General features: G+C 36.3%; 3 protein-coding genes across 3 annotated transcripts; 2 read left to right on the forward strand and 1 right to left on the reverse strand.

The window, feature by feature from the left end:
* Nucleotides 1-2,277: 2,277 nt before the first annotated feature.
* LOC140780128 (F-box/kelch-repeat protein At1g67480-like) lies at nt 2,278-5,948 on the forward strand. The gene is made up of 4 exons (XM_073125480.1): nt 2,278-2,395; nt 3,612-3,677; nt 3,772-4,652; nt 5,187-5,948. Exons 3-4 carry the CDS (start codon nt 4,141-4,143, stop codon nt 5,812-5,814), a joined length of 1,140 nt encoding a protein of 379 aa, XP_072981581.1. The 5' UTR covers nt 2,278-2,395; nt 3,612-3,677; nt 3,772-4,140; the 3' UTR covers nt 5,815-5,948.
* Nucleotides 5,949-7,080: 1,132 nt separating this feature from the next.
* LOC140758461 (nuclear pore complex protein NUP54) lies at nt 7,081-12,974 on the forward strand. The gene is made up of 9 exons (XM_073094641.1): nt 7,081-7,548; nt 7,624-7,677; nt 7,790-7,849; nt 7,929-8,039; nt 11,784-11,849; nt 11,931-12,017; nt 12,098-12,199; nt 12,279-12,428; nt 12,510-12,974. Exons 1-9 carry the CDS (start codon nt 7,147-7,149, stop codon nt 12,645-12,647), a joined length of 1,170 nt encoding a protein of 389 aa, XP_072950742.1. The 5' UTR covers nt 7,081-7,146; the 3' UTR covers nt 12,648-12,974.
* A 1,595-nt stretch (nt 12,975-14,569) lies between these two features.
* LOC140758359 (uncharacterized protein At3g27210-like) lies at nt 14,570-16,051 on the reverse strand. The gene is made up of 3 exons (XM_073094487.1): nt 15,870-16,051; nt 15,184-15,264; nt 14,570-15,086 (listed from the first exon to the last, which is right to left on the reverse strand). The coding sequence occupies exons 1-3, from the start codon at nt 15,964-15,966 to the stop codon at nt 14,752-14,754; spliced, it is 513 nt and encodes a 170-aa protein (XP_072950588.1). The 5' UTR covers nt 15,967-16,051; the 3' UTR covers nt 14,570-14,751.
* Nucleotides 16,052-16,821: the final 770 nt, after the last annotated feature.

Consider the following 16,821-nt stretch of genomic DNA (forward strand, 5'->3'; position numbering starts at 1 on the left):
ATACGGCTTGCAAATTTCTTTTTCAAGTATACACGTGTCAGGTTAAGCTCGGTTTTGAGTCAACGGAATCCATCCCTTTCTCTACCTTTTGACTTTCACCTATATGTGCTTGGAATTTTGGCGGCATTTGGAAGATGAGAATGCTACGTTCCATCTTCCATCAGGAACTTCTGTAATAAATAATTTGTTGACAGATCGCACTTCGAATGAATATAAGTTATCTCCAGTGGTTGGTGGACCGACACTGCCCATATTGTAATGCTCTTTCTCGCACCTACTCCCCTCTCATATATCTCCAATTTGAGAGGAGAGAAAAGAAGCATAACTTTGATAAATAAATATTATTCATTGCTTCTCATGTGATTAAGTTTATGGATTAGTTTAATTCCTCCATATTGTGCCTCCCCCTGTTGTCACCTCCCCTAGCTGCCCATAAAAATATTCTCTCTCTCTCTCTCTCTATCCCCCAAAGTTACTTATCACATCTCACCTCCATTTGGCCTTTATCATGCCAATTCATTCTCTAATCTTATCTTTATTGAAAAGCATGTAGTAGACTAGGATGATTCGCTAATATCCGAAATTATATCAAAGTAGTTTGATACACAAAAGAAATGAGATTGAGCGACGACTTTTTGACACAGACTTTACATCTGATTGCTACTTAATTTAATCTAGCCTACTAAACAAAAGTATATATAATTAGGCTAATATTGAATTCTCTTTTTAGTGAAAGTGAAATTATAGATCAGCGGCTGTTTCTCACGCATAGTTATAACCTACTTTGGTTGCAAATTGCTTTCACTCACATATTTCTTCTAAAACTACTCACTTAAGGCTATTTTTCTTCTTAAGAATGGAGAAATTCTGTAGATAATGTAGGTGAATACATTCCATCCTCTTATGTAATTTCCATTAATTTATTCCAAGCTTACAAGTGGAGGGAATATTATTGTGGCACTACCATCTCCATATAAAATTCATCAAAAAATTTCTCTCCACTAAAGTGAATGGAGCCATTTCCTTGTGATGTAGGGGGGGTGTAGACTTATTCAAATGCTTCCACATCTAGAGAAATTATTGGGGTGGTCTAAAGCTCATCTCACCACTAGTTGATCAAACTTGGACCACTTGTTGCTGGCTGCTAGGATTATATCTATGCCTTTTATTAATGAATAGATAGGTGGTAAAGTCTGGTTCACCAAGTCTTGGTAAGGGCTGGACCACCCAATAGATTCTCAAACCTCTAAATAATATCTCATATTTGTTTTCTTTCCTTGGTATCTTTAGAATTTTTTGTCTGGGATAATTACACTGACTCCTGATGCCATAGATAAAAAAAAGAAGGGAAAATACCAAAATACTCCCATAAGAAGGTAATATTATTTTAGTAAACTAAAATTCTTCTCTTCTTATCTCTAGGATATAAGAGTAAAAATGTCAATATTTCAAAATATTTTTAGTAGTTTAGTCGATCTATATATTTGTAGGTAAAAAAAAGGGTGGTAGTTCGAGGTAACCTTTTTCACTTTCTATTTGTCGATAAAAATGTTGGAAGTGTTTATATATGTTAATGATGTAATATATATTGCTAATCTACTATCTAACAACTTAATTTTTTAGGTCAATGGTTATCTAACATACGATCAAAGCTAGTTTTTCTAAATTTGCGGGTTTAAACTTCATTAACCTATTTTTATTCTGTTGATCAGCAGCATTCACCTCTCTTGGTGGATGAGCTGAGCTGGTTGATATATATTATTAGTCTACTATCTAACTTTTTAAGTCAATTGGTATTTAGCAACATAAACTATTGACTTTAGTGTGTCCCATATTAAGAAAAGTAGAAAGATTTATATTATAAACCTTTAGACCCTTGTCCAATAGCCCCATGTCTCCAAAATTTTTGGGTGGTAGCTAATAATTGACTAGTCCCAACATTATCTTGATGGTATTAATATATATGAAGAAAAAAACCAATTGAAACTTATCATATATATATATATATATATTGTTCTATAAAAAGATGGGATAATTACACAATAACTCTATAAATTTTTTAGAAAAAACCTCTAATTTTTTAAGTGATCTGGAGACATCCATGTATCCCCACGGATTAGTGGGAGTCAGTCAGAGGAAAAAAACAATCTTTTTTTTTCTTCTTGTTCCAAGAAAAATGATATTTCTGGTAAAATAGTACTAAATTAGAACATTTTCTAAACCAGGGATTATCTCTCTGCCTGTCTCTCTCTTCTCATCTCCTTTAAATTCTCTCCATCTTTTACCCCCCATCTCTCTCTCTCTCTCTCTCTCTTTCTCTCTCTCCCTTCCACCATATCGTTGCCAAGGTCTAAGGAGCTCTTCGGAAGAGAGAAAAAAAAAAACCATCTTTTAGGTATATAACCTCACATAGATCTTCTTCTGTAACTCTTTCTCTGCAATATTTTCTTCATCCCCTTCTGGTTGGTGGTAGTTCCTCTTGTCGGTTCCAGATTTTGATCATCCCGAAATGTTGCTCTCTTGGGCAATCTTGAAATCATGATAAAAATCTGGACTTTTGTTGATATGGTGCTTATCTAGATGAAATTTTCTAACTTGTTTAGATGTTTGTCATTCAAAATTTTGACTTAGTAAGCTAGATCTGTTGTAATGCAATTCCCTAAGCAAATCTCGTAAATTTCCCTGTTTCTTTACTAGTGATTACAACGAAAAGGAGGTCCTCTTCTGATCTTTTAGCGGAGCTTTAATCTCTTCTCGCCTTTTATTTTCCCCTCTAATCTGCATTGTGGTAGATTTTCAATATCTCTTTTGTTTTTCTTTTGAGTTCTGAAAGTACAAATTCGAATTGGAATTTCTAATTTGACACTCGGAGTTTATATGAGATTAATGTTCGTTATTTTATCGAGATATCTTATGTTGTCTTTGTATTGATGTATATGACTTCATAGGGCTACACATCTTGAGTTTATAAGTTCTGGTTTCCAGTTTGAATTAGATACAACATAATGTGACAATTATATGCTCTTCTTTTCTTTAACTATTGACATATGCCTTTTCTTTAGGAGTATTTGATTTTTTCTTTTTTTTAGTACTTGTTCAGAATCCTTATTTTTAATGCATAAAGGAAATTAGTGTCTTTTATGCTTCGTGGCTACATGTCTGAATCATGAATTTAGCCATAGTATAAGGAATACTTTTTTGCATCTCTGTTTCTTGAATTAACCTCTCAGGCTGTGGTGTTAAAGCATTTAAGCAAAGGGTATGTTAATCGGTAGTCTTCTTACATTTGTAGAGAATTATTCTGATTTCTGAATAGATTTGACCTTTCGATCAGTGACAGATGTACAACATGTCTCATATCATTTTTCATTTCTTAATCAAATATCATCGAGATCTAAACAGTTTGTTTCTTCTTATGGCAAGACATGATTTGATGTCAACTTTGCTTTTTGCCTAATTTTGAGTGTTGCTAGATAACTCCAAGTACTTAGAGAGCTGAAGAATTGATAAATATAAGTAATATATAAGTATATATTCCACTAGCTGATAATAGGAACGAGAATTACATTTTACCGAACAAGTAATGATATTCCGATTTTGTTTTGTTGTAGCTGATTCAACTTACAGAGGATGGAGGCTACTGGAGGCTAAATACTATTAAAGGTCCATGGGCTTTGGTAAATCTTTCTCTCTCTCCCTCCTCCTGTGTGTTTGTAGTTACAGTGTCACACATATGGTTCTCATTGTTCCTCTGATATTTATCTTCCATAGGTATTGGGTCAATGTTTGGAAGAAAGAACAATTCCGATAGTGTTAACCAGAATATTAGTGCCCTCAAACTAGTTGAGAGTATATATTGCAAAAGCTGCCACTCGCGAATGGCAACAGCAAGGACAAAATCTAAAGCATCATCAATATTCAAGCACCAAATTTCAGCAACTTTCAAACCGTTGTCTCTCAAAATTCCTATAAGTGATGGATATCACGAATTTCTCTGCTTAACTTACTGCCACTTATAATATATTCAGACAACGTTATTGCTCTCTCCAGTTAAAGAGGTCCATTAAGGGAGCAGAAAGGATATGTTCCTAATCTGCAAATTTCTAAGCAGCTGAGATTTCCAATTCCTGGATTCCTGGTATGCAAAAAATGCTTGCTGAATCGGAGATGTGCCTCCACGGTAAATTGCAGCGAAACACTGCAAGTCGTTCCAAAGTTAACGCTGATTTTCTTCCACCTGCACAACATGAATTTTACTGCCCTTTAATACCTGGGTTACCTGATGATGTCGCAAAGTTATGCCTTGCACTAGTTCCCCGGTGTCATTTCCCTGTTATGGGTTCTGTCTGCAAGCGCTGGGAATCATTCATCCAGAGCAAGGAGTTCATCACTGTAAGGAAGGAGGCTGGAAGTCTTGAGGAGTGGATTTATATCTTAACTGGTGATACAAAAGGAGAAGGCAGCCATTGGGAGGTCTTAGACTACTCTGGAAACCAACATCAGGTCCTTCCACCAATGCCTGGTCCAGTAAAAGCTGGTTTTGGAGTAGTTGCTCTTGACGGAAAGATTCTGATCATGGGTGGTTATTCAGTTGATGTTGGTAAAGAATGTGTTTCTGATGATGTATATCAATTCGATTCTCACCTCAATAGGTATTCCATTATCTTTTATTCACTTTTGTGTTCGTCGAACAATCCATGCATTTTCTTGTTGGCATTTGTTTCTCCTTAGCATAGCTGTTGGATAACATATAATTTTAACTCTATCCAGTTGCTCCATGGTAGTAAGTTTATTGTGTGCACTCCAATGCTCCTTACTTTAAGCATATACTTTCTACTTTTCCTTTAGTTATTTCTAAATGCAGGAAATATCAGATTAAATTTTGCGAGAAATGTCGGCTCAAATTTAATCTAACAGAATTCTCTTCTTAAATTCAACCTAATACTTGATGCATACTCATCTTTCCCTTTTATCTGACTATTTTCTTGTGAACTTGTGCGACCTAAGCTTGGTATACCCTTAGATATGATATTCTGCAATGGATCATGTTTTCTGTGCTTGATTTTGTCATGAATAATATTTAGAACTTACAACTATGGTAGTGGCTTTTGTGCTCTCTTGATGTCGTATACTTGTATCTACCTTGCCATTCAAGTCATTGACTAGAATTACCTTTTCTTTTGCAGATGGAGCGTGCTTGCTAAGATGAATAATGCTCGCTACGACTTTGCCTGTGCCGAGGTCAATGGCGTAGTGTATGCTGTTGGTGGCTATGGAGCCGATGGCGATAGTTTATCAAGTGTTGAAGTTTACTCCCCACTCAAGAACCAATGGACCTCGATTGAAAGTCTTCGCAAGCCAAGGTGGGGTTGCTTCGCATGCAGCTCCGAAGGCCAGCTCTACGTCATGGGTGGGCGTTCCAGCTTCACGATCGGCAATTCTAGATATGTTGACATATACAACCCTGCATCCCACACTTGGTGCCAGACGAAGAATGGCTGCGTTATGGTCACTACACATGCTGTGCTGGGTAAGAAGCTATTCTGCATGGAGTGGAAGAACCAGCGAGAGCTGGCGATATTTAATCCATGCGACAACTCATGGAAGAAGGTTTCAGTGCCACTCACAGGCAGTTCGGCAATCAAATTCCGGTTCGGTATACTCGACAGTAAGCTGTTGCTCTTCTCTGTGAAGGAAGAAACTGGCTATCAGACATTGCTTTACGATCCAGAAGCTCCGGTGGGATCGGAATGGCGCACGTCGTCGCTTAAGCCTTCGGGCTTGTGCTTGTGCAGCGTGACCATCAAGACATGAAGATTTGCATATTAAACTTCATATTGCTGCTTAGCGTGAGAGTGCGATGCTATTATTTGTGGTTATTTACCTTCCAATAAACAAAATCGGACTTGGTTTTGATCTTCTTGCTGACAATGCTATGAGTTGTGCTACATTCTCTTTGTGGTGATGAATGGTTTATTTCATTGTCTGGTTATTCCTTTTGTTAAGTGATGATGGTTATTCTAAGTTGGGGGTGCACTCACGACTCACCAGCACCAACTTAGAATAAAAAGTGAAATATTTCTTCTATTTTAAATAATATTTAAATTATCTATCTCTCTTTATTTTTTTCTAAGATAATTTTTGAGATTAAACAATGAAATTTCTGCTTTAAAAACTAAGATATGTTTCAAGTTGCAATATTTTATGTTTCTATTATAAATTCTTTTTATTTCACTATTTTTTAATCGACTTGTCTGTACCTTATTTTTTAAAAATTTCTAACAACTCTATTTTTTATTTAATAAAATAAAGAAAAATAATAAAAGCATGTTTTCTATTTATACACAAAATACAGGTGAAATTGAGTGTGAAGAAATAGTTGTGACCATTTTTTAATTTTACTTTTAAATTCATTAATTTTATTTAATATTTGCCTATAATTTTAGTGTTTCAGAAATTTAATTTAATTATATTTTAGTTTAAATTAAAGTTTGATTTAATTCTACAGTTAAAATTAATTAAAATTTTTTTTTGAAAGAGAAAGCTCGTAGGCATATACTTTGTGTAATAAATATGTGTAAAAGAAAATAGGACGACGATCGTTTAACACAAACCTCACACTTTACGTAAGCTTCTAACACTGCGACAGAGTAAGTAGTATAATGATAGAAATAAATATAATACAATACATAACCCTAGCAATCTACAAACATATATAAAAAATAAAATAAAATAAAATAAAAATAACCAAATTGGATGCCGTGGAGGCTGGTAGATCCGATGTGGTGGCCATGGCCGGACCTCGGATCCGACGGTGGAGAGAGAAGGATCGAACCATGGCCGAAGAAGTAACGGCTAACGACAAGTGCAACTCAAATCCGGCTAGGGTGAAGGAGTGTATGTAATTTGTAAATAATAAGAAGAGAGGGTTTTATTTATAATATGGCCATAATGCCTGTATGCACTACAGTCTACAGAGCGTTATTTATAATATTCTCTTTTGAAAAAAAGTGGCAAATTTACAATGAGCCCCCCTTATATAACATAAATCACTAAAACATATTACAGCTAGCCTAGCAGCACCTTTTTAACGCTCGAAGCACTGAAAGTGAGCAGCGAAAGCCTTCTTCCCCGGCGGGGCCAAGAATGTTCGGCACCCCTTCTTCGGCGCCGGCTTTCGGCACCCCTTCTTCGGCGCCGGCTTTCGGCACCCCTTCTTCGGCGCCGGCATTCGGGGCAGCCCCTTCGACGCCGGCTTTCGGAACTCCTTCTCTGAATCCACCTTTTGGTACCCCTTCCCCGGCGCCGGCTTTCGGAACCCCCTCCTCGGCGCCGGCTTTTGGAACACCTTCGACTCCATCTTTCTCCATCCCCTCCGCTTTTCCCTCATCCTCCTCCCCTTCCCCTTTCTTCTCCCAGCAACCGCAACAACCATCCCCTTCATTAGGGTTTCAGCCTTCTCCTTCCCCATTTGCCAATGCCCAGATCACTACCCAGATGGCCCCGGTTGCGCCTCTCCCGCTCTCCCTCGCCGATCGCGACATCCAGGTACTCAATTCTTGGTTCTAGTAATTATAAACCCTAAGATTAATCCTTTCTGATGGTTTGGTTTGTTTCTATTAGGCGATCTTGGACGCTTACAGGGAGGAACCAGGGAACCCCAAATACGCGTTCCGGGTATGCTTCTTTCTCAGTTTTGTCGTTTGTTCTGCTTGCAAGATTTGATTTTGACGGTTTCCCGCCACTCTTAGGGTTGATGTGGTTGATGGGTTTCTTTTCTTTTTTGCAGCATTTGTTGTTCAGTGTGACGGAGCCCTCGGCGAGGGTGAAACCTGTTGGTGCATCGGATGTGAGTTTGCTGTCTCGTTTACTTGATTCGTTTTGTTCTGCGATTGGTGTAGGATTGTTGGGATTATCTTTGAATTCAGATTATGTGGGCGGAGGCGATGGGGAAGCTCGAGGGAATGGAGAGTTCGGATCGGGAGAGGCTGTGGCCGCAGCTTGTTCAGGGGTTTAGAGATTTGTCTGCGCGCCTTAAGGTACCGAAAAGAACAAATTTTCTTTATTTTCTCATTCTTGATTGAAATGGATTGCTATTTTTGGAGGTATGCTTGGGATTGTTCAAAAGGTTTTGGCTTTGACACTTTTAAAACATCTCGAGAGACTCTACAACCACGCTAACCTTTGTCCCTATTGTGTTGTTTCGTTTAGTGATGCGCTCTTGCTTTTTTTGCAGCAGCACAAGGTTATTCTTTTGATTCTATTGATCCAGTATTGTGAACATGAAGAAGTACTATTGTAGTTGGTACTTAGAGTTAGGTTATGTTTATTCTTTTGCGCATAGGTCAAGATTGTTTAATACTCTTTCTTTTTGCATAGAGTCAGCATGGCTGAGACCAACAAATCATACTCTGTTCTTCCATTTGTTTTCTTCGGTGCATACAGTTGCTGTTATTGTCACTGGTAAACTTTATCTTATTCTTTGGTTCTCTATTTCATTAGAAACCAATCCTTGTGATAACACAAGTTAGATTAACATTCTTAAGGATTAATATGCAAGCAACCCATTTATGTGCAACATCTATCCATAGTATGAATGAGTTTGCTGGAGATAGTAAATTGGGTTAAGCTCCTACACCTACGTACTATAATGCAATTGTATGGTGGTTGGATGTGAGGCAATCAACAACGCTGGCTGTCCAGAAAGAATCTCTCACAAATTATGGTATAAGATAGAATGATAGATATAAATGTCCTTGATATAGGAGATGGAAAATGAAATTATGACAATTCTGTTGGATTCTTCCAAGGAAGGAGAAGGAACAGTTAATTTTAATATGGGTTTTGGATCCGGTCAGATCCGGCCTGTTAATATTAGCAAGTTTCAGACCCATTTTGATTGAACAACCGAAACAGATCCAAAATTGCTTGTTTTGGTCTGATCTGGCTGAAACTTCTGGGTGGCCTGATCTGTTTCAGGAGATCCTGATCAGGATTGGCCAAAATTGTAAACTTTGATTATAACTTCCTCGCATCCTTGAACATGTACACAGCTACCACATCCCACATCTTTTGATGTTCTGGAAAGAAAACATGCTCCTAGGAGTAGGAGTTAGGGAAGACTTTCACTACTATTTGACTTTGGGATGCTAATTTGATATTGTCCCAGTGTAGGTAAGTGAAATTGTTTAAGTCTGATAGAAGATCTCAGTGGATAATTATTGTTAAAAATATTATGTTGTTTTGATAGGATTTCAAAATGGTGGTGAAAGATTCTTTACGAGGAATGCATTACAGTTTACTGTTACATATTCTAACTGACCTTATGCAAATTGGTTCTCTTTATATTTCAGAGGATTATTCTAAGAAGGTTGAGAGGAAAATTGTTCAGCTTATTCACTCCAGTAATTATATTATGTCGAGACTGATAATTGCAATGTTCATAAATCTATTTTTTCTTTTTGTTCTTCTCCCCTAAAATATTCTTCTCTTTTCATGCCCTTTAGATATTTTATATACATTTATCGTATGCTTATTGGATGGAAACTTGTAAATTTATCTGACATTATTGCATCATAGACTCGGCATTGGCTTTTCAGGCCTGTGAGTGGACCTAAGCATTTACTTCCAACCTATTTGTTCGTGATAGAACTTATAATGATGCTTGACTCTATAGATTACTTGAAAGTTCCTTGGATTGTCCAACCTTTAAAGTTTAAACAAAAAGCTTAGTTAAAAAATTATTTCAAGGACCTGACCTTATCTCTGATTTTCAAACTCAAATGTCTCTTTAGCCTAAACCTCTCTCTCCACACACACCCTAGATGTTTTTATCTGTCCAACATACTTCCCAACAGGTAGCTGTTGCACCATACTTGATTCCATTAGTCCTGTCTTTGTTTGGCTTTCTTCTCTGATTAACTACATTTTTACTACTCTTTTAAACATCTCTAGCTGGAGGGTTCCACAACAAATATTGAAGCAATGGATACATGAAATACAAATCTCTCTTCTCTTTTCCTTGTCAAGAAGAATTAGCTATCAGGCCCTGGAAGACTAGTTTTTTAAGGTGGGGGCAGATAGTCAACCCTAAATTGGTCAAGTCAATGTATCAAATATAGGTGTTGACCCACTTCTTTTCATTCCCACCTAAACATCATGCTTGGTGTTTGATAGTAGAGGTAATAATTGCAAATCCAACAACTCCAAGCAAGAAAGAGATGGTTATGAGCTGCATACACTTTAATTAGGTTCAGAAGGTGGGTAAGAGATGATGATCTAAGTCAGGTTAGGAAGTTGTTGCTACTAAGTGGAAGCCTCAAAATTAGGTGACAAGTTCAAGAAACTGTCTTTATATTTGGGCAGTAGGTTCAAGGAATCCTTTGTTAATCAAGATCCTACACTGAGTTGGTAGGGAGATCGGAGGATTAGGATTATAGGAAAATTGAGGATCTTAATATCCATGAAGAAAATAAAAAGAAACTGTGATATAGTTCTTACTTCTTAAAGTACATCCCTTTTCCAAGTAGAACATTTTACCAAAACATTAGAAAATAGATTGGAAAATAAAATATAAGAAGTAAAGCTATGACTAAGTTGCTTTTTTTGCTTACTGGAAAGAAAATGCTATAGAAAAGTTCCTTTTTTTTTAAAAAATTTCAGATTAACCAAAGAAAATTTTAATTGATCAGATCTTGGATTCTAGAGAAAATGCATACCGTATATTTCATTCCTTCTATGTTCGCTTTCTGCCACTGTTTTGAACTGAAAAGAAAAGAAAGGAGTATGTCAACAGTCCCGAGTTCCAACTGAAGGAATGCCTGCAGTCAAGGTACTTTGGCAGCCTTTCTTTGGTGCCAAATTGTTCATGGGCTGCCAAGTACTCAGATTGCAATATATTCTTGCAGTTAGTGCTGCAAACAATTTTTCTGCCTACAAGAACGACATCTTACAGTTTGGTGACTTGGTGGCTTGTTAGAGACCTTTGATCAACCTATCCGTGAGCGGAAGAGAGGAATGATGGACTCTTAGAGAAGCATTGTGGCAGGAGCCGTAGGAGTGGAAAGGTTATGGTTCCACACCTATGACAGGCCACCGTTGTCTCTTCCATTCCATTGGGATGAAGGGGTTTTTTCTTCTCCATGATATCCATTCCCAAAGAAGGGATGCTGGGTTCATATCTCTTAAAGAATTTGCAGAAAGTTTTGGATTTCTCATATTGTTTCACTATGGAAAGATCGTAATTATTGGATAATGGCTGGGGATGGGATTTTTCATCAATGATTTTCCATGTTTCATCATTTTTTACCATTTAGGTTTGTATTTGAACATGTAAGAAGTTGATGGCGTTGAGATTCCAATATTCTATCAATGATCTTCTATATAGGTTTGTATCTGAAATTGATTTTTTGCCTTGTTTGGATACGTGTAAGGAAATTTTGATTAGTGGATCGAAGTGGGGTGCCGTTCATGCATAAGCATGATCCCTATTATCCATCCACTAATGGCATATGGTTGTGAGTGTATATGATAACCTGTGTGATGATTTGTCATTTTAACGGGGTGATAGTTTTAACTTTTGAATCATGTAGTTACAGAGCTAGTTTGATTTTGTTTTTCTTCAAATATCTGAAGTGAATCATCTCTCAGCTGCTAACACCTTAATTAGCCAATTGCCTAATTCTTGAGCTGCATGTTTGGTGGCTGGTGGTAAATCAATTTATTTTGACCTTAACTAGTTTGGGTAAAGGCATCTATTCATTTTCATTGGCTTTTTGCTGCAGCTTCAAGATGAGGTCATTGTTTCAGATGCTGAAAGGTTACGGATGACCCATGCTAATGTCAAAATGGTAATATGTTGTCATGCATTTTTGTTGATGTAGGCAATGACAGTAGTAGATTTTGGCTTAAATTGTTAAGGTTAACTGCAGCTTCAAAGGCATTTCCAAGCAGATACTGTTCCATGGATTCAAAGGTTAAAGCAAAAAGAGCAGGTTATCCAACGGCGTCTTCTGAGGGTGGGAAAGCACTTCTCCTTTAGTTCTTATGCTTGTATATGCATTTCTGGCTTATGATGTTTTGTGTACTGCTGAAAAAGATCATGAGAATAGTGGAGGCACTGGAAGGCAAGGGTTTTCGCATGCCATTGACCAAGGACGAAGTTGAGTTGTCTGAAAAATTGGATGCTATAGCAAGACGGGTTAGCTCTAGTCCTAATGTTTCATTTTATTAGCCAGCCATCCTTTATCTTAAATCTTGTCTTCTATATGGACCTCCAGATAAAAGGACCTGGTGCAGAATTGTCCAAGCGAGTTTATAATCTTCTGTCAATATCTCGTGTTCTTGCTAATAGCAATGGTTCAGGTGGTCCTATCTATGTTCATGGTTCTACCAAGATTCAAGAGCAAAGCCTTGCTGAACTACAGGAGGTTAGGAGATCATGTTTTACATCAAATATCGGCTAAACATGTTCCAAAACTTACAAGCATGTATATATATTGTACAATTAGGTCCTCCAACAGCAGACTGAAGCAATTGCCAGGTTGGGTAATGTACTCAAGAGGGATACCAGGGACATGGAAATCATTATGTCTGAGAATTCAGATATGCTAGAAGATGGAGGTGGAAGGCGGACTTTGAAGAACTAAAAGATGATAATTTCGGACTGAGAAAATAATAAGGAAGATTACAGATACTCTTTTCACTCAATCCTTTCCACACCTCAGATTAGGTTCGGGAAAAACTGACTTAGACTGCAGAGGAATGAACAAGCTTCTGCAACTCAGAGGGTCCCCCTAACTAACAGCTCTAATCCCCAAGATTTATGGATATTGTGTTAAAATTTGGGGCCGTTTTCTGAATTTGGCCCTTGTAGTCTTGAGCACATTTGAACAATTTTCTTATTTGTTCTTCTTTACGAGTTACTAAATTGTTCAACTAGTTGTGGAATCTCATGCGGGTTCAGTCTTTTTCTATATCTACTAATTGTACAAGATCTGATTGGAAGTTCCTTGAGTATGATTTGGCTCAATGGATCTAAAAGGATAGCTCAGTTACTGTACCCATTCGATTAACCCTAGTTGCAGGTAAACTCTTCAAGGCAATGAAACTAAATGAGAAAAACACATGAGATTTGTTAATCCAGAATTTGCCATGTTACAGGTAAGTATAGCTGCCTTGATCTGGCCAGTTCCATCATACTTATAGGATATTTCCTTTTCTAATCTATTTCTCCACATCCATGTTATGGACCCGCTTTGATACTAAATTATTACGAACTGATTATGGTCGATCCGTAATAAGTGTTTGCTTTGATACTAAATTATTACGGACCGACTAGAGTCAATCCGCAACAAGAGAGTTTAGGCATTGGATAGAAGTAGTTGATGGTGGTACCGAAGGTGGAAGGTGGGGGAGTGCTATGGAGAGAGAGGATGATGAAGTGAGATTAATTTACTTACTCATAATTTATACGACTTAAATTAAGATTTGTCTTATATGATTTAATTATAACTTACTTTAAAAGCTTATATGAACTTAATTAGACTTGACTTAAATGTTTATATGATTTAACTAAATTTATCTTTAAAGAAGATATAAATATAAATTAATTAAAAAATAAATAGACTTAATTTATGAGACCATTGTTTTCATGAGGTGTAAATCCGAATTATAATGCAGAACTGATTGTTAATTTTATAAGAGCTATTCCATCTCAAGTCTGTTTGAAGCTCCTCTAACTGCTTATTAGAGCAATTGATAAATAAATCTTTTCAGAGTTCCTAGCCTGTCTTCTTTGTTCAGATTTTGTTCTGTAAAAGATGGACAACACCTACTTGCTTTTTTACAGTATGTTGAACAACATCAAGGTTTTTTAATTTTAATTTTCCCTTTGATTTGCAAAGAACTGTATGCAGAGTTGCTCTACATTGATATTTCATCAGAGTTCTACAAATGAGCTTGAAATCTTCTAACTGGCAATTTGATTTGGGGGTTTCAGTAACAAAACATGGAAATTCTTTATGAGGGGCTTCAGAGCTAATTAGCTTCTGGTTGTCTTCATTTTAATTATCTAAATTACAATATCTTGCCAGATGCTTATTTAGAGATCAGTAAAAGGACATCCTACTTCATTTTATCCTTGGGTTTTACATGAAGAAGCTAGTGCTTTCTTTTTCTTTACATGAAGAGGTTAATGTTATTGCTATTTCAGTGGCAATCCATTTGAATTATTATTTGAGGGAAGCAAATGCTTGCCATCATACAAGAAAATGTCAGCAAAGAATAAGATGTTTGAGTGATATGCTAGTTATTGATTGGTTAGCTTAAATCATCATATTACTGAATTATAATTGTCATATCTCATTATAAATCAAGACAGCAATACTGGGGCAAAAAACAGCACAGGTTACAAGTTCACCATAGCAATTTATGGATTAATTGAGATGCCATATTCCCACTATCTTCAAGAAAAGAAAAAGGAAAACAAGCACAGATAACCCTTGTGTCTTGTACAACTGAAGGCAGCACAAACATAAAGATGAGGATATATATATATATATATATTCAGATAGAAAATCTAAGAAAAACTTTCAATTTTTCATTGAGTGCAAAGACCCATCTCCCTGCCTAAACACTCCACAATTAACAAAGAATTTGAATCTTTTGAGGCAATATATGTAGGTCTCCATGTGTAATGTAGTTCTTGAATCTGTATATGAAAAAGATCAACAAATTTATCTTCTAGCCTGTTCACTCAACAGTGGTGGCTTTCTGCTTCCTCTCCTTGTTGCTACGACTTGAACCGAAGCTTGGCATGCAACATTGTGTGCTCTTCTGTTGCTTCTCTCTCCTCTCCTTGAGATATTTCTTTGGAGATACCTCACCACTGGAAATAGAGTGAGTTGGAGAGTGATAAGGAGGAGCCACATTTGATGATCTAGGAATTTGCTCAGAGTTCTCCCGGAGGAGTTCAGCAAGTTTCTGTATTCTATCACTTGGTGGAGACTGTCCAGATTGAGTGTTAGGAATTGTTTTCAGTGAAGTGGTCTGATTATTTGGAGTACTACCTGTTGAAGGTGTTGATTCTGACAAAAGAGTTACACAATTAAGACATAAAGATGTTGCTATAAATTTCAGAATTAAAGTCTGTCTCTTTATCGAATTTAATTTGATGACATATACCTCCATGGATACTGTAGAAATCTTCTTCGCGATCGGAGTCTAAGCGAGACTGTGATTCAAAGAATGATTCTTCTTTGCTACCTGGTGGAAGTAGTAATTATTGGTGAACATTATGGACAGCCAGATAGATGAAAAATGCTATGTTTATATACTGAACCTTGGTCATGAAACAGAAATCGGCAAATATTAGAACTGACATGTGTCCTAGATATACTCTTTGCCAAGATTATAATGATTCAAATAACCTCAATTCAGATCAAATAGATGAATATTCGCTGACAAATCCACAAAATATATAATTTTGGTGTACCACCTTTGAGGATGGACTGAATTAATCTCTATAGCTTTTTCCACCTCTTTTTGTATTAAAAGTAAATTCAACAGCATAACCTGATGAAGAACTCTGAATCATTTTACCTTGCTTTATATTTATTCAAGTCATTGCACTCAAAATATTCTTCAATTATTCACATCAATAAACAATGGCCAAATGTAGATATATCAAATTATCAAAGCATTATTGTTTTTTTTTTCTTTTTGAGAAGAATTATCAAAGAATTATTGTCAAGAATCAAAGAATGCATGTCTCAGTGCATCCTTTGAACTCTTTCAAACAGGAAGACCATCAAGCTACATCATTGTGGAGTACAAGATGAAGGGAGATCAACACATTAGAATGATCATACCTGAATCATGGTTTTTCTCACTGAAACTCCTGCCTTTGGATGTGGATGAAATGGAGCTCCTTTTACTCTTTGAGCCTTTGCCAATGCGAAACTTCATTGCGGAATATGAGTCTTTACAGGCCGAGATGGAGGATATGAGAATTAAAATATATGCATTGCAAGCCGCAGGAAAGATCTGATCCCTAAAGATAATTAGAAAGAGGTAGAAGACTCAAAGACAAGTACAATTTGTAGAACTTCATTTCTTGTTTTACTCAACTATGTTATAATAATTTATAGAAAACTAATTTTCTTCTTTTACTCAACTATGTAATTCATAATTTATCATTATACTAATAAGAAATTCCAAATTTTCTCAAATAAAAGGTTAGCAGGAAGGGGTTACAGAGTAATTAATCTCATTGAATGTTTTCAGACTGTTAATTTGTGACAAGAATTTATACTTCTACACTGATCTTTCATTAAATTATTCAAGAAGATGTGCCTGACCACTTAGGGATTATCTATTACTGTCATCATTTAATATTTAAGAAATATAAATGGATTTAGTCTTTGTTTTAATTAATCGCTATCGGGAGGATGAACAACTGGTACAAGAAGAATATGACTTGGTACTTCGGGTTTTTCTGGACCTACATGAATATTATTAAATTTTGTTGATAAAAGAATAGAAAAAAGTCTTGGGAAAGTGCAAGGCACATATGCACAATATTTAATTATTAAGTAATGAGTTTCAAGTAGTTGACAGCCCTGTCGATGTAGTGTTTTGAAACAGTAAAATGTGGAAATTCTCATTTCTCAAACTGAATTTTGTTGTGATATTAAAGTATACAGACAGCAATTGCAATCATAAATTTGTAGCAATCACAATAAGTATGACAAACTTTAGCTTTATACTGTTACAATCATAAGTAACTATAAGTTCAGACCTACATATTGATGAAGAAAATCT

The sequence above is a fragment of the Typha angustifolia genome, chromosome 3 (assembly GCF_048772165.1).
Source record: "Typha angustifolia cultivar Huaian chromosome 3, ASM4877216v1, whole genome shotgun sequence".
Lineage (NCBI taxonomy): Eukaryota > Viridiplantae > Streptophyta > Magnoliopsida > Poales > Typhaceae > Typha > Typha angustifolia.